This window comes from Acomys minous (genome assembly GCF_964271855.1).
Source record: "Acomys minous genome assembly, chromosome: 18".
NCBI classification, from domain to species: domain Eukaryota; kingdom Metazoa; phylum Chordata; class Mammalia; order Rodentia; family Muridae; genus Acomys; species Acomys minous.
In genome coordinates, this window is record NC_140501.1 from 5,648,854 (window position 1) to 5,670,504 (window position 21,651).

A 21,651-nucleotide genomic window follows, 5' to 3' on the forward strand; every position below is an offset into this window, starting at 1 on the left:
CCCTCATAGGGTCTACCTCAAGCCCCTTTTGGTAAGTTAACTGAGGCCAGTCCTGTGTGACCCTAGGAGCTACATCATCATCCAAAGCCTACTGCGTAGATAAAGAAGTTCAGGTTGGTAGCAAGTTTCCCAGAGCTGTGTTTGTGAGTAAGGGGTCTGTGGCCTTGGCAGATGGAGCTGCAGTGAGGATCTGAGTGAGGGCACACGGCCGTCAGACGTGCCTGGCTTCGTCCTTCCCCAGTGTTCCTAAAAGCTTGATAGGATTGCTCTTATAATTAAGATACAGATTAGGTTATTTTAAATGAAAAAAAAAACAACAAAAAGCAAAAAACTAAGAGATGCCAGTACTTATGAGCGATCAGAGAAGACAACAGTGGGATTTCATGCTGGCGTCCCCGCACCAATCTAGGCTGGGGTTCAAGAAGTCGGGTGGGGGCAGTCATGGGTCAGTTTCAAAGGATTGTGTTTGCTCTTGCCTTGTTGACTTTTAAATGCTTTATAAAAATAACCGTGTGTCTTGAGTAAGTCCAGGAAGAGCTGAGCAGGTATGACTTGGGATACTCAAGAAACAGGAAATAAAAATGAGAAGAGAGAGAGAGAGAGAGAGAGAGAGAGAGAGAGAGAGAGAGAGAGAGAGAGAGAGAAACACACTTGTTAATTACCTCTATCGGTGGACAAAGGACCCCCAGAAGCTATTGGCAGAAGTTGCCCTAAGAATGAGGTTTGTCATGCTTCTGTCTACTGTGGCCTGGAAGTCCGCAGAAGGCTGGGCAGGTGCCACCACCCTGTTATGAAACATTGCGGCTCCTTGATCAGGAACGGTTGGTGTTTGTCCTTTTAACGTGAGCAGTGCACTCCATCACCTGCAGAAGCCTTCCTTCTATAGAAGCCTGTTCTATGTGCAAGTCCGATGGGCCAGCGAGTCCCTGCTGGGGGGAAGACAGGAAGTCTGGGAGAAGAACAAGTGTCTGAAGCGGACTGTGCCTGGCCTCGTCTCCTCCTCCGTGTCAGGAAGATTCTTCATCCAGTCTCAGAGCTCTAGATGATGATTCAGAGCTTGCTGGCCATGAAGACCTTTCATGCCCCTTTCAGCTTTGAACCCCCACAACAACGAGTCACGCCAACCCCCAAATCCACACCACTCCTGAACTTAGGAGAAGAGCTCTGGCTGTGCTCTCGTCCATCCTCCTGTGACCCACGAGGCAGTGGGAGCCACTCGCTTCCATTTATCGTTTGTCTGCATTTACAGACAAGGAGTTTGAGTTTTTACTAAGGTTGAGTGAGTCTTCTGAAATCCTGTTGCCTCGCATAACCAGAGCAGGAGAAGAGCCTGTTTGGCCTCATCCCCACAGCTGTTTGTTTCGCATCTCTGACCCTTACCACGGGAATGGCCTGTTCTGACAGAAGATGAGACAGATTAGAGGGCTGCCACAGCTCCTGTCTTTCTTACCCTGCACTGACTGAGTATTTGTGTAGAGTGCTAAAGAGAGTCTAGGCTGAGCCACTCTCAAAATGGCTTCCTTGTCTCCCATGACCACAGCTGTTCTGATGGGGCCTAGAGTGCTAAAGAGCCACTCTCAAAATGGCTTCCTCGTCTCCCATGACCACAGCTGTTCTGATGGGGCCTAGAGTGCTAAAGAGCCACTCTCAAAATGGCTTCCTCGTCTCCCATGACCACAGCTGTTCTGATGGGGCCTAGAGTGCTAAAGAGCCACTCTCAAAATGGTTTCCTCGTCTCCCATGACCACAGCTGTTCTGATGGGGCCTAGAGTGCTAAAGAGCCACTCTCAAAATGGTTTCCTCGTCTCCCATGACCACAGCTGTTCTGATAGGGCCTAGAGTACTAAAGAGCCACTCTCAAAATGGTTTCCTCGTCTCCCATGACCACAGCTGTTCTGATAGGGCCTAATGACTCAGCTGGGCTCTGCATAGCAATCTCTGCCTTGGACCATCCTTTGCCCAGGCATTTGTCAGTGGTCCTTAGGGTATACTACTTGGATTTAGATGCCACAGCTCACCACTTGCGTCCCTCTTTCTCTGCTCCCCCACCGTTGGCTACAGGCCCGAGGTAGATAACCTGTCCTCCATGCCCAGCCTAAGCCGGGCACTCTTGCCTCCCAACTCTTACTACTCTCTGTAGATTCTCAATCAAAGGCAAACTCTACAACTCAGGCAACCCACCCCACCCCCATTTCGATGCTCTCGCAATGGGACTGAGGGCCTCACACATGCCAGGCAGGCTGTAAGCACAGACCAACAGCTCACCAAAGGTACCCTGCTTTTGCTCCGAAGGTGGAATATGGCATGGGCCGGTGGAAACGTTGCTTGCTGGTGCCCGAGTCTTCCTCGCCCCCTCCTTTTCCAGATCTGTCCTCTGTTTTCATGTCTCACGGCTGTTAAAGATCTGTATGTATGATCTTGGGTCCTCGAATGAGAGGCAATAGGCGGCATTTGTCTGAGTCTGCCTTAGTTCACATAACATGGTAATTTCCAGTTGAGTCCACTTTCCCCAGACTATAATTTCATTCTTCTCTATGCCTGACTAAAACTCCCGTTTATGTAATACACCTCATCTTCTTTAGTCACTCATGTATTGATGGGCAGCTGGGCTGGGTCTGTGTCTTGTACTCTGGCTTTTGTGAATAGTGAGGCCATGACCATGGATCTTCAGGTATCTGGCGTGTTGAGTGCGAGTCCTGTGGGCATTACTGCCTAGGATGTGCATGAGGTCAAACAGTAACTCATGGATGGGCGCTTTGCTGGAAGAGCCATCTCCTCACTTTCTAGACCAGCGGTTGACTGGCTTGTTTGCTACTTAATTTTTTGAGTTATTTATATATTCTAGATACTAATCCCCTGTCCAAGCATCCTTTAGAGCAGTCAGCCCTCCTAATGCTGCAGTCCTTTAACACAGTTTCATTGTTACATCATAACTGTAATTGTGCTGCTATTTTGAATCATAATGTGAACATCTGATGTGCAGGACACCTGATCTGATATGTGACACCCCCCCCAAAAGGGTCGAGCGAGCCCCACAGGTTGAGATCTGCTGCTCTACAGAAAGCTGTTGCAGGAAAACTGGGTATCCACGTGTGATGAAAGAGTAAAGGCGGGGTCCTAGCTTCCACTCTGGGGGAAATAAAACAGATCAAAGACTTTCCTCTGAGACCCAAAAGAAAGAGTGGTTGGGGGAGGCGGGACTTCAAAACACAGGCACAGCTACAGACTCTGTAGACACCCGCAGCGGCTCAGGAAGCAACACAAGAGCTGACAAGCAGGATCTGGTGAAACGAAAAGGTTTTGCACAGCTAGGGAAATAAACATGCACCAGAACGCCTGGGAGAAAATTGTTGAGGTGGGTTTTTTTGTTTGTTTGTTTGGTTGGTTGGTTAGTTTTTTTTTAAATGTGTTTCAAGAGTGCTGTCTGGCCTCTAATTCTGGGCATGGTGACCGTGCAGAATTGCGGTGCTGGGGTGCCACTTCACAGAGAGGCATGCGGGTAATGCCTGGGGCCTGGGTTCGAGTCCTACACAGTGACACTAAGTGAGACAGGCCATCTGAGTGCATGCAGCAGCAGTGGCAGAGGGAGCACGCAGTTAAATGAGGGGTGCCTGTGGCATCAGCAGGCTGCTTGTGAGAAATCTAGAAGGGCTGTGATTAAGTATATGAGGGGCTGTCATGTCCAGAGAAATTAGAGGTTGTGAGGGCAGAGTTAACAGCAGTAGCGTTTGAGTGTTCTGAAAGGCGCAAGGCTGCGTGTGTGTAATATAAGCAAGCAAGCTGTTCTCCAGGGACACTGCCTCCCTCCACTCACTGGCCTCCCCTGACGCATTCCAGTGGGGGACCATGTGTCACTGAGGAAAAAGAGGCATGGTATAAATGTAGAGGGAGCTCACAGGATTTGATCTGGAGACCTCTGAACAAATGTCTGTGAGGCCTCACACATCACAACCCCAACTCAGTGTCTGCTGCAGAGCATCTTCTGCAAACACTGCCCAGCCTATGTGTTTCCTGTAAGGAAGTTCCTACGAGGCCCTCCTGTTTCACGCTCGCTCTACTCTCTGGAGAGTCAGGGTGAAGGCTGAGGGTGGGGGGGTCTTTGGCGTGTGGTTGTTGGGTTGGCTGTACGAAGATGGCTTTTCTCAGTGGTTTCTGTTGTTGGGATACCTTTGGTACCTCCGAGCTGAAGATTCTTGAACTAGTGTAAAACATAAAGGAGTGGATTTTATGTAGTGAACCATTTCATCAGCATTGCTTTTTTTAAAGGCCGAATCATACATCCGGTATGTCCGAATCTTGCCAGTATTTAAAGGTGTAGCTTTCCCCTCATTTTACTCATGCACTTAATTGTTTAAGTTTAGTTTGATGTGTGTGTCTTGGTGTGTGGTGCCTCTTGTGAGTGCGAGGGTACCTCCTGTGTCTTCCGGCATCACTCTCTGCGTTGTTGCCCTGTGTGTGCCCTGGGACAGGGTCTCCCACCGAACCAGAGCATTGCGGCTTACCCTTGGCTGGCTGGAGGTTATGCAGGCCACTTGGCTCCCCTTTCGGGACCCGCAGCAACTCTGCCTGGCTTTCTGCCTCTCTGGGTACCAGGGATTCCATTCAGGTACTTACTGGGCAAACGCTTCTGCCCACAGAGCCGTATTTTTCTTCTTTGAATATTTGTTTCCTTGTGAAGTTAAAAGTTAGTTCACAGAACCCATTTGCCCATTTAACTGTAGTGTTTTCTCAGATGTACCTGACTTGAACTTCCCAGTCTTGTCCATCCACGCCTGGTCTAGGGCACAGTAGACAGGGCCTGATCTTGGGCACTTACGCTCCGCCCCAGCTGTCAAGCCAGGATCCTCACTTAACAGCTGAACTTCCTCTCCTAGTAGCATGTTCTAGAATCTGGGTGACAGTCACCATCCCAACTTTCCGTTTGTTTGTTTTTGAGTACTTGTTAAAAAAAAGGGCCTGGCATCTTGACAAGGAGTCTTTTATACTCATGGGCCCATTTAATCCGCAGGACAAGACTCTAAGGAGGTGTTGCTAAAAGCTAAGAAGAGTTGTCACTGGGCATGCCAAAGATGTCAGGAAATGACACTTTTCTGGAGCCTGTGTATCCTAAGCTTAAGGCAGGAAAATTGAGGCCTGCATGTCTCTGGTGTGCACATCCCATGTTTCCAGGTAGAGCCCAGGTGCTCTGGAAGGACTTGAGGGACAGCGGATGTTCTGTCCCAGTGCTGGCATAAGTGGCCAGGGGCCTGTGTGTCCCGTCTGCACCTTCCAAAGCATCATCCAGAAAATAGTTCCGGGAGGCCAGCCTTCCTGCCTGCCTGTCATCTGTCTGTGTGTATTTTAATATTTAAAATGACATCATTCAACATAATAGATGTCTGCTAGAATCCCGTTTTGATTGGTCCCCTGTGAAGCCTTCGCTACACATCACTTTCTTGGGTTCTTCTCCACGGGAAATGCAGTGGATGGTGGGAACTGATCTTTAGAGGTGTGGTTTTGTTTGCTTCCCGGCCTACTTTTCTCTTGTCTCCTTGGGTGCTCAAGCCTGCGGCTACTGTCCTTGACACCCGAAAGGATGACCCTGACACTGGTGCTGTCCTAGCGAGGCTTCCTTTCACTCGGAGGCCATTGAATTTTCCTTGGATATGAGGTCTAATGAACCATCCGGGGGGTAAAACACTGTTGCTACAATTTACATTTAGAGAAATAAATTCTTATGATTAAAGAAAAAACTGGCATAGCATTTGGATTCATTGACTTCTGTGTTGATCTTCCTTCTTTACACTTGCTTGACCTAGATGAGGCCTAAAAATGAAGGAACCGACCCACAATGTCACAGGTTTTTCCATTTCCGTGTGTGTGTGTGTGTGTGTGTGTGTGTGTGTGTGTGTGCGCGCGCGCGCATGGGAGAGCACACACATCACATGCATACATATGTTTGTATTTTTTTGAAATCATGGCAACACTGTAGTTCTCTGTCCAGCATCATTTGGTGTTATTTTTATTTCTCCTTAGGTATCACCCTGTATTCCTTTTCCTTGTCACGGACATCGGCTTATTTCACGTGAATGCACAATATAATATTAAACACATATGCATTTAAAATATTGTTTTGATTCTGTTTGCAAGTTGTTTCTCTTAAGGGTGTGTCTGGGGAGGTGTGTAACGTCCCCTGTCCTTGCAGGAAGGATTTTAAATCGTTTCTCCAAAGACATCGGACATATGGATGACTTGCTCCCCTTGACGTTTTTAGACTTCATCCAGGTATGTAAAGTAATACTATGCTCTCAAATGCAGAACAGCACCTTTTTTCTTTCTCAAGGCCTTTCCATGAGGGGAAGGGGTGGCCGTGGGGCTGGAGACGTGCAATATTACCTTAACAAAAGGCTGTGTTTGTAGAGGGAAGGTGTGGCTGGGTTTCGGAGGCTAACTTGTCCTGAGTAATATCGCATGTAGGAGTGGCTGTGCATTCGTGTCAGGGTTGGTTCATGGCAGCTACATGCTGGTAAGTGGCTTTTCATCTGCCTCCCAGGTATCTGGCGTGGATTCGATTCACTGTGAACACATTTCATAATATAGAAACAATCACCCCTCTCACGGAAAGATAGCACAGATTAACTAAATTATGCATTGTATCCGCCATAAAGGGCAAATATTTACTGCACCATTTTTTTTTTGAGAGGGGGTGGGGTAAAACCAGGTGTGGTTACTTACAAAGAACAGATTAGCAATAATAAGGTGAAAATAATACTTTGTTAGCAAGGACAATAGAGAGCGGTTATTGCGGATTCAAAGCCTTAAATGCAGGCATGTTTAAGCCAATAATAGGAGTACAGGATCAAAGTCTTCTCAGAAACTGTCTGTTTTTGTTTTTCTAGGCAACTTTTCTTTTCACACGTTGATTGCTCTGTCTTAAGGTGTCTTTAAAAAAAAAAAAAGAATCCCACAGAAATGCCTCCTTTTGGCTTGTTGTTTTGTCTGTGAACCTGCGTCCAAAGGGATCGTGTTGGGTCACCACATCTCTCATCTCCTCTTTTCAGCATTGTTGCTCCTGTGGTTTTACCTGTTTTGTTTTGCTTTCTTCTGTCATATAATTCTGCTTTTCAGTCACTCGGGCGGGGATCCTTTTGTTTTCCCCCAAGCGTTTATTTTGGAGAAGAAATGCATCTATCAAAAGCTGTGCAGATTCTTAAAACCCAGCTGCTTGTGGCTCACTCACCGCCGTGAGACTGAACCTTTCTCATTCTCCCTAAGTCTGCCAGCTGTTTCCGGAAGCCAAGCTGCGGGCTGGAAGTGGACGTGGAAGCGTGGCAGGGAGTCTTGCTGGCCCCTTCCTCCTTTCTCCCCCGCTCCTTGTCGCTCAGCTCCAAGCTCAGGTTCACTTCTAGAGTCACCATTCTAAAGAACTAAGTGATTACTTAATTTAGAAAATGAGCTGTGTTTAAAGAAAAAGAAGAAGGAGGAGGAGGAGGAGGAGGAAGAGGAGGAAGAGGAAGAGAAGAAGAAGAAGAAGAAGAAGAAGAAGAAGAAGAAGAAGAAGAAGAAGAAAAAGAAAAATCAGTGGTAGACCTACAGTGATTGCTGGGATCCCTGTTAGTCACAGGGAAAGGGAGCCTAGGCTATCTGACTACCAGCCCAGGCTATCTGACTGTAAACAGCATGGCTCACAGGTGAAGACACTTCCTCCTTACACCCTCCCGGGGCTCCAGGCTGAGCCTTTGCACCACAGATAAGCGCTTTCTGCTCCTGTGAACTTATTTTTAAAATGCTTCCTACTAGGTTGAGCTATGCTGTTTCACTCCCCAGAAGCAGCCTTTCACCACAGAATTCTCTTTTCCCCCCTAGAATACAGATAACTTTAAGCACGTGTTTTGACAGTGATTATTAATTAGTTCTAGAAGAGTTTACAAAGAGCTCCGCTTCGCCACAGCCGTGAGCTGGGCCGAGGCTGAGCTTCTGGTGGCCCACAGCGCGTTTAGCAGAGTGAGCCTGGCTGATTAGCATTCTGCCCTGTGTTCTGTATCCCACGTGAGGGAGGAAGCTTGATGTGTGTGCTTCCTGATTTCATCCTTAGCGTTGTGAAGAGGGAAAATTGCACTTCAGTTTAACCGGACACACCAGGCCTCTGTTTGTCACCCGCTCAGTCTTGGCACACCCGACTCTTGTTGACTGCTTCTAGTCCTGGTAGCCGAGTTCTAGAATCTACCAAAAAAAGGTGAATCTTGATGGTGTTGTCTTCCCCAATAGGAGTTTTAGATAAAGGAAAATTCGCTTATCCAATGCAGTAAAGATTTGCTGTCACTTAACTTTGTTTGCAGGTGTCTTTAATAACCTTCCCATAATCCTGTCAGGAAGAAATATTTTCTCCTTTTAAAAATAGTATCAGCTAAATATAAAAGCACTGATCCCCTGCCATTGTGGCTGATGCTTTGAGGGACATTTCCCAACATTCATTGTTTAAATGGTTGTCAGGAGGAATCAACTGAAACCCAGGAAGCAGCGCCCCGGCTGCCTCTTCCGCCTTTGCTTGGAGGATTTGCATCTGGCGGCTGAGTGGCCTTCTCACTAAAGAATCACTGTGATCGTTTTGAAGTATTTGGTGCCTGTTGCTTTAGGATCCAGCAAAGATTTTTTTTTTTATGAATGCCCCCCCCATACACACACACAAAATGAATTTAACCTGCCCTCAAAGAAAGGCCAACAAAAATCTAAATGTAAATTGATTTTTTTTTTCTTTTTAAGTCGAATTGGAGTCTGTCAGGACGAAAACAACCCAGTGGTGTTCTGGGACTCTTAATGGAATCATGTAAACTTAAAATAAACACTATTATGGTAAGCACATAGAATGAAAACTAATTTTCCAAATCAAATACATTATATTCAATTCATTTTCCCCAATCAACCAAATGTTTAAAACCTGTTAGTTATAACAGCAATCTCCTGGAAATTAATTAGAAGCCTATTAGCTCTGCTAACTGAGGCAGACAGCAGGGTTTGCTCCTTACATTTCTAAGTAGTCTCTCAAATTAGAGTGCAGCAGGGTGACAAGACACTCGGCTTGGCTCACCTGACGGCTGCGCTCAGGACTTGGTCTTTCGGGGCGTGTGGGAGTTTGGCAGGAGGTGGCTTGCTTTTGCAAACAATTTACCTCTTACCTTTTAATACATTTAAAAACATTTGGACTAAGAATGTAGCTCTACTGACCTTGCATTCCTGAGACCTTGGTTCTGTTCCCTGTACCACCAAAACAAACAAACAAGAAAAGGACAACAACAACAACAACAACAACAACAACAACAACAGAAATTTGATCGTCAACAGATAAGCCAGTCAGGTCAGGAGACCAGTCACCCTGTCAACAGTAGCACCCACTTCCTTGCCTGGACCACTGAGGGGGATGGGATTTTTCTCAGGTCTTGTGTACTGGCGCATAGGGTCCCCTGAAGGGTTTTCTTAGCTCTTTTCAAAATCGATCTCAGTAGCAAATGTCCCACCTACCAGTGTTCTTAGTGCCAGTCGCCAACACAGCTACTGGCATCAGGAGGCCCCAGGTCTTGATGCCTCTCATCAGATCTTGAATTACCAGCCGCTCTCCTAGGCACAGGGTTAGTACTCCTGTACTAGCTTGGCTGAGACAGCTGAGTTCAGATGGAGGTGGGGATGAAATGGTGCCTGTGGATCTGACCTTCAGGGGAGTGAGCCTTCATCCAGCAACCTCTAGCTAGAGTGGACGTGGCAGCGCATACGCTGCCAAGGAGAGTGGAAACCAAAGTTCACAGCTGAAGTGACTGAAAGCCTTTCTGGATGACGAAGAGTGGATAGCTATGACGTAAATCATGCAATGACAATCTTCCTGTGAACTGCTTCGCCCCGGAGCAGGTGCGCTTCATCGCCTTTCCCGGGAGATAACGACAATTTAGTTGGCTTCTAAGTCAGTTCAGAACTTGAGCTTCCAGCTGAGTGTGAGGCTGAGGGATTGAGGGGATAGGGCCTGAGGACAGGGCCCCTTGTTTGTGGCATTGGAGCCTGGAGTCCCTGTGCTCTGAGGAAGCCACACCTCTGATGGGATGGCCACGTGAAGGAAATTCTGCTTAATATGTGAACAGTGTCCTGGCGACATGGAAGTCTAACGTTGTCCTCTACACGTCAACAAGCGGTTGGTGTGTGTGTGGACGGACATGGCTGGGGTTCTGAAGTGTCAGTTGCTGGTAGTTGTAGTGATGGACACACTGCAGTGACGGAGCCTGTGTCTTTGCTGTCTGGTGTCCCTGTGAGAAGAGTGAACGGAACAGGGGTGAGAAGAGATGTCCAGGAGACCGGGCTCTAGGTGCGGACGCATGTGGCTCACTAGTGACTAAAGACAGAAAACTGACTGGCAAAGGGGCAGAACAGAACTAAAAGGGTGTTGTGAATAAAGTATAAATGTGTATGGTTGGAAATAATATCATAGAATACAAAGTTATATTGACGTTGCCAATGGCTGCCAGAATACTTTTTAAAAGTGTTGTTCAAACATGTTTCATTTCTTTAGTTTTTTTCAGTAAATTGCAACCACCTTGAGTAAAAACAGGATTTCTAAGAGCAAGTCTGCCATCAAGACAGAATAGGGTTTTTTTTGCAGATTAAAACTAGATGGTGTTATAGAAATGGGAATTAAAATATCAGTGCCATAGAGGTATTGGTCATCCACCCTCAGACATCAGAACTCAAAGGGACACCGAAGTCTTAAAACTGGTTGTGTGTGTGTGTGTATGTACACATAAATACATATATGAACATATATACACACATACACATCTATGCACATACACAGTAGGGTCAACTAACACTAGGGACATCTGGCCTCCACGTGACTCAGCAACAACTGCAGAGCTTAGCCCACAGAATCTCTTCCTCGGGAGCATGAGGCCTTGAGCTTCAGTCCCAGTGCCGTGTTAAAACCCTAAGAAAAGTCTGGCTGTGGTAAAGCCCCTGTCTCAGAAAACAAGGTGGATGACTCCTGACGGCACCTGAGATTGACTTCTGGCTGCCATGGATGCAAACACACATGTGCTGGGTATCCACACACACGTGCACACAAAGATAGAGCTGAGTTTTCCTTGGTTGAGTCATATTCAACTCCTTGCCTGCCTGGTATCAAGAGCAATACTTGTAAGGACGTGTGGCCAGGAAGATGTTGGGGCTTTAGTGTAGAACGGCCATCAGGGTTTCCTGAGAGGAGGCCTGTCAGGTAGGAGTGGTTTTGCCTGGGTGGGGGAGAGGGAGGGCGAAGATGGATCTTGCGTTCTTTCCACTTAGAAAGTAGTGGCTGTTTCTCTGATGGGGAGTGAGATCACTAGTCTCATCCAGGTATATTGGAAGCTTCTGTGCTTAAAGAGAAAACAAAACAAAAGGCAAACCCAGGAGAACAGGAATATTGGTGTTGAGGGAGCCACGGGAGCTACGGGAAGGCAGGCGTGTTAAATGCCAAGATGTTAAAAAGAGGGAAGGAAGTGTGGATTCTATCTGACAGGGGTCCCTGGTGCCGCCGAGTACAGCACGTAAGCAGTTGAGGCTAGTTAGGAGAGAGTCCTGCTTGGAATTCAGGGTGAGGGCTACGCCTGGGCCCTTGAGCTGTTTAGTCTTTGTTGAGGGGATAGCAGGGGTCTAAGAGGTGTCACATATGTGCCAGGAAATGTTCATCTGTGAGACCGAGTGTAGAATGCGAGGGCTGGGCGAGAGTCGGGTAGGGGAGGGCTGCCTCCCCCATCCCAGAAATGGGATCAGAGAACATTGCCTGGACTGAGCAAGGAGCGAAGCGCAAACCCTCTTCCCTTGGCTTATCTGGAGCCCTCTCGCCTCCTGACCCCAAATCATGTGAGGACTTGAAAGGCCTGAAAATGAGACAGGTGGTGATGGCAGCAGAGGAGGTCGACAGGGCTCGCCTGAGGAGGGCCCTGTGAAGAGAGTGGAGACGGAAGGTGTGCTGCCCAAAACTTCCGCAGAGCGCTTGCGTCTTTCAGCTGAGGAGGTTGGCAGCGAGTGCTGAATGCCGAGTATGTTGTAAGTAAAGTTGTGACGATTCTGCTTGGCCTTGACAGGCGTGATAGAGCTCAATCATTTTAATTTTCATCTCTGCTGACTAATGTATTCCAAGCTGTCTCTCATCTACTTCCGTCTTGTGCCCTTAAATCAAATCTCAGGCGTTACACTTAGTATTTCGTAATTACGAGGAAGACCTGCCCATCGTGAGTCCTTCGTTCCATCTGCTTTCCCACCTGAGCCACGTGGTGTGTGGCGCAAACCACCCCGAGCTTCTGAATGCAGCAGACACCTGTGCTTGAAATGTCAGCATCTCAGCTAATCACTTAACTAAGATTTCTGCCCCTGAACCCGAGAATTTAAAATGCTTCCAAAAATGAATCTGCTCAGTGGATAATCTGGTTATAGCGTCCTCTGAGGCCAGCATGGGAAAGCCCACTCCAGGCCAGTGGCTTGGCCCCTTTCCTCACTGGAGTGCCCTCTTGAACCCTGGATCCAATTAGACTTAGTTTACTTTGTTTGCCTGGGTTGTGTGTTATAAAGGACAAGGACCACTCCAGTGACCCGCACCGAGATGGTAAGTGTGAATCTGTGTCTGGGCCTGTGTCCTGTGTTTGTACGCAGTTACTGCCCTCCAGGTACCCTCTTCCTCCGCAAGCGTCTCTTTCCTGGTGGTGACCGTGTGAGTTGCTTTCTGTATTGCTGTGACGCAGTATGAGACAAGAAGGAACTTAGTAGAAAGTAGGGCTGTGCATAGGGTTATTCTCAGGGCTGGTCCTCCCAGCTCAGTCGGACACGACCAGAGGTGACTCTCCACCTCGCTAAGGGATGATCAACAGCAGTCACCACAGTGACCCATTCTTTTGTTTGTTTTAAATTGGTTTTTATATTTTAAAGTTACACACGCACAAACATATACACACATACACACACAATACATATATACACACATATACATGCACATATACATATATTCACACATATATACACACAGACACACACACACACACACACACACACACACACATATATATATATATATATATATATATATATATATATATATCTGCCCTGTATCATATCACCAAACCTTGATTTTATTTTATAATGACAGCATTCCTTTCTGTGAAGAAAGGTTTGATATGTTTAGTTTCAGATAGCAGGATTCTATTGCTCTGTAATATGTGTAGTGAGTACATGTATGTGCCCATAAACACATTGAACATGCAATTACAGTGTCTACATGTGGCTTTTCCACAAAACTGCTCCTTGGGGAGCTGTACTTGGGGAAAGATAATGTTTGTGGCAGGGCTGGGGCAATGACCAAGTACTGAAGAGCTCGCTGCACAGACTTGGGGCCCCTAGAATTCCTGAACTCGGTCACCTCGAATTCCTGTGAAAAGGCCAGGCTTGGAGCCCCAGGAATGCAGAGGTGGAACTGGGAGGCTCCTTGAGACGTGATGGCCAGCCCAGATGAACCAAGGAGCTTTACGTTCAGTGAGAGACCCTGTCCTGAGATAAGGCAGAGATGGGATTGAGGAAGATGCCCAACAGCATTGGCCTCTCACCTGCCTACACACAGGCACACACACACACATGCACACCTGTACACATGTTCACACACACTCCACACACAAATGTTTGTGCTGAGACCGCATTGGCCTCTCATTGCCTAGGAAATTCACTGTAGCCAGGTTTACAATTTTTTCCCTAAGATATTTATAGTTGAGCTGGGCGTAGTGGCGCACACCTGCAATCCCAGCACTTGCGAGGCAGAGGCAAGAGGATCTCTGTGAATTCAAGGCCAGCCTGGTCTGCAAACCGAGTACAGGGCAGCCAAGGCTACATAGGAAAACCCCGTCTCGAGGAAGAAAAAGAAAAAGGAAAGAAAGAAAAAGAAACATATAGTTGAGCCTATACAGAGTTCATTGAGTGAAGCCTACCATATAATTTAAGAGAATGTAAGGATGTATCCCGTATACTTTTGCCTCCTTTGGAGATGCTTTCATTCTCAGCTGATGGGCTTTCCTGGCCCTAGCAAGCAGGCCCGTTAATCTGGTTTGCACATGGCGTGCTTGCTTCTGGGTCAGCCTCACACTTGCTTTCTCCAGAGGGTCTGCCTTTAGGTTTCTCTCCTAGTTCTGCTTTAGAAGCCCATTCTGTTTCACCTGTGCTCTCTTCGGGAGCCACAGCAGCGCCTCCAGGGTGGCCAGCAGGTCAGGGTGCTGTACTGAGGGAGCCACGCATTCACTGTTGCCTTACACTCCGCGTCCAGCCCTGCTGGGGCTCCAGCTTCACGCACCATCCTGCTGCGCACAGGGGAAGTCCCGTCGGTGTCTGAGAACTGGAGGCTTTTCTAAGACACTCTATGATCAGAGTTGTAGATGAAGTGAGGGTGAGCAGTGTGGTCGGTAGTAGAGCCTTCTCCCTGCTTGAGTGAAGCCCTAAGTTGAACCGCCAACTGCAGACTCGTCTTTGACCCTGAGGGCAGAAGGCAGCCTTTACCTTTGACCCTGAGGGAGGAAGGCAGCCTTTACCTCCCGCTGGCTTTATTCCTTTGCTCGTGAGGGTCCAGCTGGATCCTCGCTGGTGGTGGTTTTCCTCCTGTTTTATATGGCACTCAGAGCTCCTTTCCCAGTGCTGGCAAGTGGTCTGCCTTCTGTGGCTGATGCCTCATGGTTACCCCAAGAGTCTCACTATTCTTTCATGATGCTTGTCATTGTAACTTGATGATGACATACATACCAACAAATCTGATAAAATATAAAGAGCAGCTCGACAGGGTGAAAGCTTGGGAAAGACTCAATAACAGCTTCCCTAAGGCTCGGTGTGGGGGCGCACACCTGTAGCCCCAGCACTCGCCAGACTGAGGGGGCTCTCTTGACCACCCAGCTGGACTTTGACCTCAAACCTCTAAAACACTCAATAATTAAGCATTCTTTTTATTTCCTGCTTGTAAAGTAGGTTCAGGTGGCGCCTTAGTCACTGTGTTACTGCAGTGAGGAAACATGACCAAGGCAGCTTACAGAGGAGAGTGTCTCAGTGGGGCTTTCAGTTTTAGCAACTTAGTTCACAGCGGGCAGGACAGGGCAGAGAACACGGTAGGCAGGCATGGCGTTGGAGCAGTAGCTAAGAGCTCACATCTGATATCAAAGTTAGAGGCGGGGGTGGTGGGGAACAGAGACAGAGAGACAGACAGACACACAGACTGGGCTTGGCATGGGATTTTGAAATCACAAACAGCTCAGTCACATACCTCCTCCAACATGGCCACGTCTTGTAGTCTGTGCTGAAGAGCTCACCAACTGGGAACCAGACATTCAAATATATGGGCCTGTGGGGGGGCTATTCTTGTTTAAAACACCACAGCTGGGATTAGTAAAGTAAGTGAGGGGATACTGGAGGACAAATGAAGACCCTGTACAAAGATCTTCCAGCCCATTATGTATAAGACGTCTCAGGAGGCAGAAGCAGGCACATGTCTGTGAGTTCAAGGCCACTGTGGTCGATGTAGCAAGTTCTAGCCCAGACTTGTACATGTTTTAAAATTAAAAGGAAAGCTTCAAAGTTTTGTTTAAGCTATGGCCTACATTCTTTGGTCGTAGCTTCTGGGGTTCTTTTGTAGTCTGCCTGGAGGAGTTGGACAAAGCTCTGAGGTAGTCCCGGAACCCCAGCACGTTGAGAGGGCACACGTGGCAGGACGCCCAGGCCATGGGGTATTTGCAACGAGACGATAGTGTGGAGTAATGGCACATGATGTTGTGGTAAGGCATTGGATAGGACAAAGGCAGTGAGTACAGAGAGACCAGACCTTGATGAGACTGTGTCTCAAGTGACAGCCCTTAGCCTTGTAGTGGTCAGTAAGATACAGAGAGCTGGGCACTCAAAGTGGAGGATTGTGATGGCACAGAGGCAGAGGGGTTCACCAATGGAGGCATGTTCTCACGTGGGGCATCCACACAAGAATGCCATGACTCTGACTGTGGGAGAGGCCATCCCTCAGGCATATGTCAATCACAAGACACTGTTTTTTAAGCAGTAGATTCTCAGGTATCCCAGGATGGCCTTGAACTCACTATACAGCCGAGGATGGCCTTGGACTTCTGATCCTCTTGTCTTCAAGTCTTAAGTCCTGGGATTAGGAGGCCTGTGCCACCATGCCCAGCTTACGTGGTGTTGGGAGTTGAACACAGGGCCTTGTACATGCTGGACACTGAGCTCCATCCTCACCCCATAGATACGGCTGAAGGCCACCAGATCTGGTTATGTTCAGTCACGTCACAGCTGCTGGGTACCCTGAGCTGTTCTCAATTCTAAGTGATGAGGGTCAGACTGTTTTTAAAAACTAATGCAGATATTTCTCTTTTGTCTTCCTACCTGAGGTCCCAGAGCCCTAAAAGGTCACTTCAGGCAATGCTCTCGGCTCTTCAGGAGGAGCTGCGGGGTTAATGCTGTGAGGGTTGAGTGTGCTGCTGTGTGGCTGTAGGTGATGGGTGGCACTTAAAGCCTAAGTTTCAGGAATCCTGTATGGTGGAGTTGGGGGGCCTAGAAACCTCCCTCTCTAACTCAGGTGCTGAGTGCTACCACTTGCCAGGTCTCTACATCCTCACAAAGCTACATACTATACAACCGTAGGGAGGAAAGGAAGGCACCTACATCCTAAGGACTGCAGGAAAGGTAAGTTGTCACCAGACCAGTGTAACCATCTTTCTTTCCTTTAGCTGTGACTTATGGGTAAGATTTCAATATATTGTATAGGCTGGCTCTCAACTCCTGTGTTCAAATAGCCTTTCTGTCTCATTCTCAAGTAGATAGAGCATCAGGTCTTTTGCTGAACACCCTCCCACACAGCTCCCCCCTACCCCCCTCCCTGACGCCATGTGTACCCCCTGCACCACCCACTGTCCCCTCCCCCCAGGTACGAGGATCTAACCCAGAGCTTCAGCATTGAGCCACATCCCAGTGACGTTTCTACAAAATGTGCTAAAGTAATAAAGGGCATGCCTTTTAAAATACGACCTTATTTCTAAGTGAGAGAAATAGTTCGATGATGGTAATCATCTTATATTCTGTTGTATTCCATCGAGATAGCGGACACGTGCAGACCCATAAGCTTGTGTTCCTGATGTGGGGTTTGTTGGTACTCATGATTTTAGTGGCTATTTTCCATTCAGCCCCACTCACACTATCAGGATCTGTTGTTTCCAGAGTTGACCTTTAAACAGTAAATATTTCCTATTAATGTAATTTCCATACTGTTTCTAAAGCTTCTGTGGTGCCCGGTAGCATCAAGTGATGTGTCTTACTTATCTGGAATTCCGGCAGCTAACGTCCTCACTTCCAAACAAAACAATTGAGCTTAAAGTCAACGAGGCAGGAGTATCACTTGGCATTTAGTGGGGTGTGGGGATGGGTGTTTCTCTTGAGTGTGCAAACTTGCATGCAGCTGCCCTCTGCAACATGCTGCTCGCTGCTCGCTGCTCTAGGAGAACCGCACTGCAACACTGTTCTTCCCCCACCTCACTCACTCCCCTCATTTAAAAAAGGGGTGGCGGGTGGGGGGGGGGAGAAAGCTAACAGCTTGACTGGGCTTAAATAACTGACTTTTCATATCCTTTCATGGCGCACAAAGAGCTAATCCTGAGGCTACTTGAGCCACCAATGCAGGCAGTTGTGGGGACCACCAATGAACGTGTCACCCCCCCCCACACACACACACACAACACATTGACTGCTGCTTTATGAAGTGAAAATGCCAAAGGAAGTGTGAAAGAGGTATCCTCAGTCGCTTCTTTCCTGGGGGGAGGTGGGGAGGAAGAAAAAAGCTACTGCATCTGGGTATGGAGAACAAAGCCAGCCTAGGGCCTGGGGACAATAGGCTGGGTCACTGGCTTTTACAGGCGCATAAGGGTGGAACGGCCTGGGCTTGTCTCGGTCCCACTGACCCTTGCCTCGCTTTGTGTGGAGATGTCGGGGAAAGTGTGTAGAAAGCATACTGAACAGTGACTTTGTCGTTTGGAGATTCCTGCGGTCTGTTCACCCCTGCCCCACCCTCCCGCCTTCAGATCCCTCTCAGACAAAGGATGGTGTTAGTTGGGTTGCCTTGCCCCCGTTTTCAGAGATCTCTCTCCTTTAAAAAGTAAACTCATCCATTTTAACAGAATCACAGTGGGGGTTTTTTCCTTCATGCTTTTAGAAATCAACAAAAGAATTTTACTCGGTGCATTTGCCAGGAGGGAATCCTCTGCCAGTCTCAAAGATAGTGCTTGTACCAGCTGCCTGGCTGAAGTGGGTCCCCTGGTTGTAGACAGTTGCAGCGGGTACTGGAAATATTGACCAGCATGTGACCGGAGGTGTGGGGGGGGGGGGCTTGTGTGATTGGGTGACGGCATTCACGCAGCCCCATGTTTACTATTCCTGGACCTTTCTTTCCTTAATGAAAGAGGAGGTGGTTGGGATTTTGCCAGTCAGACAGTTAGCACACTTGGTAGTGTGGTGACCGTCGCTGGGGACCCTCCCAGGCTTGTAGGCTGGCAGCCGATGATCCAATTTGTCCCAGCATGTGTGTTGTAGTGATAATGGTTGTAGTTTAGCAAGCAGGTAATTAGGATTTAAAGAACAAAAAAATCTGAAGGATCTCGCTCTTATATCAAGCCTGGTGGTATTCCACGAGAACACAGGATTTTGCACCCTAACGTTGCTGGATGTGTGTGTGGTCAAACAGTAGGGGTTATTCCTGTGCCCTCTCCCCTTGGGAGCTCACACTCTCAGCCCTCCCACACAGCTGCTAAGTGTGGAGAGGACACTGGCTACATATTTGCTTATGGAAACCTCTAGAGTTTCTGTGTACTGCTGTTCTTGGTTGTGTGCATTTTTGTCAGTGTTTCTGGTGTCTCGTGATTAGATGAATAAGAAAGGGCTGGGCTAGTAAAGTTGTTTCTGTTTTATGACAATCACATACTTTCTATTTTGTGATTTTTTTTTTACACTTTTTTGCACGTGTGTGTGTGTGAGAGGCTGTTCTCTCTTTTAGGTTCCAGAAGTCAGGTGCAGGTTTTCAGGCTTGGCAGTATGCACCGCACCCCATTAGCCGTATTGTGGGGCCCCCACACTTTCCATGTTATGCGTGATGTGCCTTTTTAATTTAACCTGGGCCACGATTCACCATAATAAGTACCATCTTGGAGCTTCTCCCGATTCTGAACTTTGCAGCTTACTTGTTTTCCTAGCCCTTTCTCTGGTTCCCGCTGGGGGCATTTGCTTCAGCCTGGAAGTTGATGGTACAGCCTCTGCCTCGTGGTACAGGAGTCAGACACTGTGAGAGACCGCATGCAGGGCTTGGGAGCCGTGTTGGTTCTGAGGCGCATGCTCATTTCTAGACTTAACCCGGGATTCCCCTTCCCCACGGTAGATGTACCCGTTCTTGGCGCTGCCGTGCATTGATGGGAATGGAATTCTGATGACGTCAGTTCTTTTCTACACTGTCAGTACCCTTATGAGGATTTACCTACAATAACATAAGCATTCCCTTTTGGCTCACACATCTTGATAATCATAATTGTCTCTGTAACCTCCACCTCATGTGAGAGTAGAGCATTCCTGGCACCCCATATGATAGGCTCCGCAGCCTGTGTGTAACACCACACCACCGTCAGATTTCTATTCCTGCGCTAGGCACATGGAGTCAATGCAGTAGGTAGTTTCCCGGAGCTGGGGTCTTTGCTTATCAAGTTCTCAGTTCCATGCGTGTTTCAGTGATGAGTTCTGCTCGTTCATTCCTTTTCTCTCTGCCCCTTCTGTCTCCCCCCACTCTCTCTCCCTGCGTGATAGCACTATGTGGAACACAGCATATTTTATCCGTCTGTTGATTGATGGCCATTTTGACTGTTGTTGAGTTTTAAGAACAACCCTTCTTGTGCCAGTATTTAAGTGCACACATGTTGTCATTCCTTTGAGATAAAATGGCTTGAGTAGAATTTCTGTGCTTTGGGTAGCTATATGTTTACTAAGAAAAAAAAAAAAGACAAAAACTATCGAAAATTTTTCAAAATGGTTGTGCCGTTTTACTCACCCGTCAGGAATACTGGGGTACTTGAGCTGTTCTACATTTGCTTTTCCTTTGTTACCAGTTTATATGTTTATTGTGTGTTTATGTCTGTGCTCAACATAAGTGTCTGCATACACACACACACACACACACACACACACACACACACACACACACTCGAATATGGGGGCCAGAGTAGATGTTGACTGTTTCTCTCAGGTGTTACAGTGGGTATGACTGATCTCACTGTAACCTGGGCCTGTGTTTCCCTGATAAGTAGTGATACTGTGGTTTTTCTTGTGCACACTTACCAGCCACTTGGAACTTTTTGTGTGTGACATTTTTGGTTCAAATCTCTTGCTTATGTTTTGTGAATTTATTCCTAAAATCTTGTTATGATTAATTCATTGGGATGTGTGTGTACTTTGAATTCTAATAAGTTCTCAATTTTCTTATCTAGCATGTGATTTTCTTGTGTGCGTGTGTGTGCACGCGCGCGCGCGTGCGTGTGTGGTTAACAACATCTTTTGGTCAGTGGGATTTAATTTTGATAAAGTCTAATAACATTTTTTAGTGTATTTCACAGCTATTTTTGTGTGTCCTAAAGAATCTTTGCATATCCTAAGAAGTATAAATATACTTTATTTTTATGTGTGTGTCTGTGTGTGTGTGTGTGAGACTATAGAGGCCAGAGTAGATGTTGAGTGTCTTTCTCAGTCACTAACCCCCTTCTTTTTGGCATATGAATTCATGTATAGTGTGTATATAAATGCACTTAAATGTGAGCGAGTGAGTGTACATGTGTGCATAAATGTATATGTATGCATATGAAGACCAGAGGTTGACGTCACATATTCTCTTTGAATTGTGACCACCTTATATAGAGGCAAGGTCTGTTAATTGAGCCCAGGACTCACCTCTTCAGCTAGCCCCCTTCTCCTGGGCATTCCCTAGATCAGCCTTCAACTTGTTAGAATTACAGGCCGGTTACTGCACTCACCTGGCATATGTAAGGCCCAGGCGACAGCCCTCACCTAGTGTAGCACATTCTTGCATAGCCACTGAGCCATCTCCTCAGCCCGTCCGTCTTACGTTACGTTACGTTTTGAGATATGGCCTGTCAGCCATTCTAACGGTTTGAGATAGCTCTTCACCTTTGTTGTTGTTGTTTCTAGACTGGGTCTCAATGTGTGGCCCTGATTGTCCTAGAATTTGCTAAGCAAAATTGCTGGGGTTGCAGCCATTATCAGCCCTACTTTAATCTGTTTCTACTTTTCCAAAAGCTTTGCATATTTCAAGGTAGTTTGGATATATGGAGTGAGCACTTGTTGGTTGAAGCTCATTTCTGCTCTAATATTCGTCCACATTTGCTAAGACTTGCATGCATGAGATTGTCTAGAAGTCTTGGCTGACAACAGTGTGAGCTGCTGTTGTCTATGTACTTTTATTCTTTCATGGGTAGCACAATGGCTTGGCTACTGTTCATTTTACAAAGACTTGTGACCCTTTGAGTTCTCACTTTGCTCCTCTTGGTTAAGATTGTCTTATGCGTTTTTGTTTTAATTTTTAACTTCACCTTGATA

At 47.2% G+C, this 21,651-nt stretch overlaps 1 protein-coding gene across 2 annotated transcripts in view; it reads left to right on the forward strand.

Moving 5' to 3' along the window:
* Positions 1–21,651, forward strand: part of ABCC4 (ATP binding cassette subfamily C member 4 (PEL blood group)) — a 194,927-nt gene that overhangs the window by 126,392 nt on the left and 46,884 nt on the right. For both annotated transcript variants that reach the window (XM_084768221.1, XM_084768222.1), the window contains one exon: positions 6,185–6,264. In XM_084768221.1, coding sequence (XP_084624347.1) covers positions 6,185–6,264 — 80 coding nt within the window. The remainder of the gene's footprint in view (positions 1–6,184; positions 6,265–21,651) is intronic.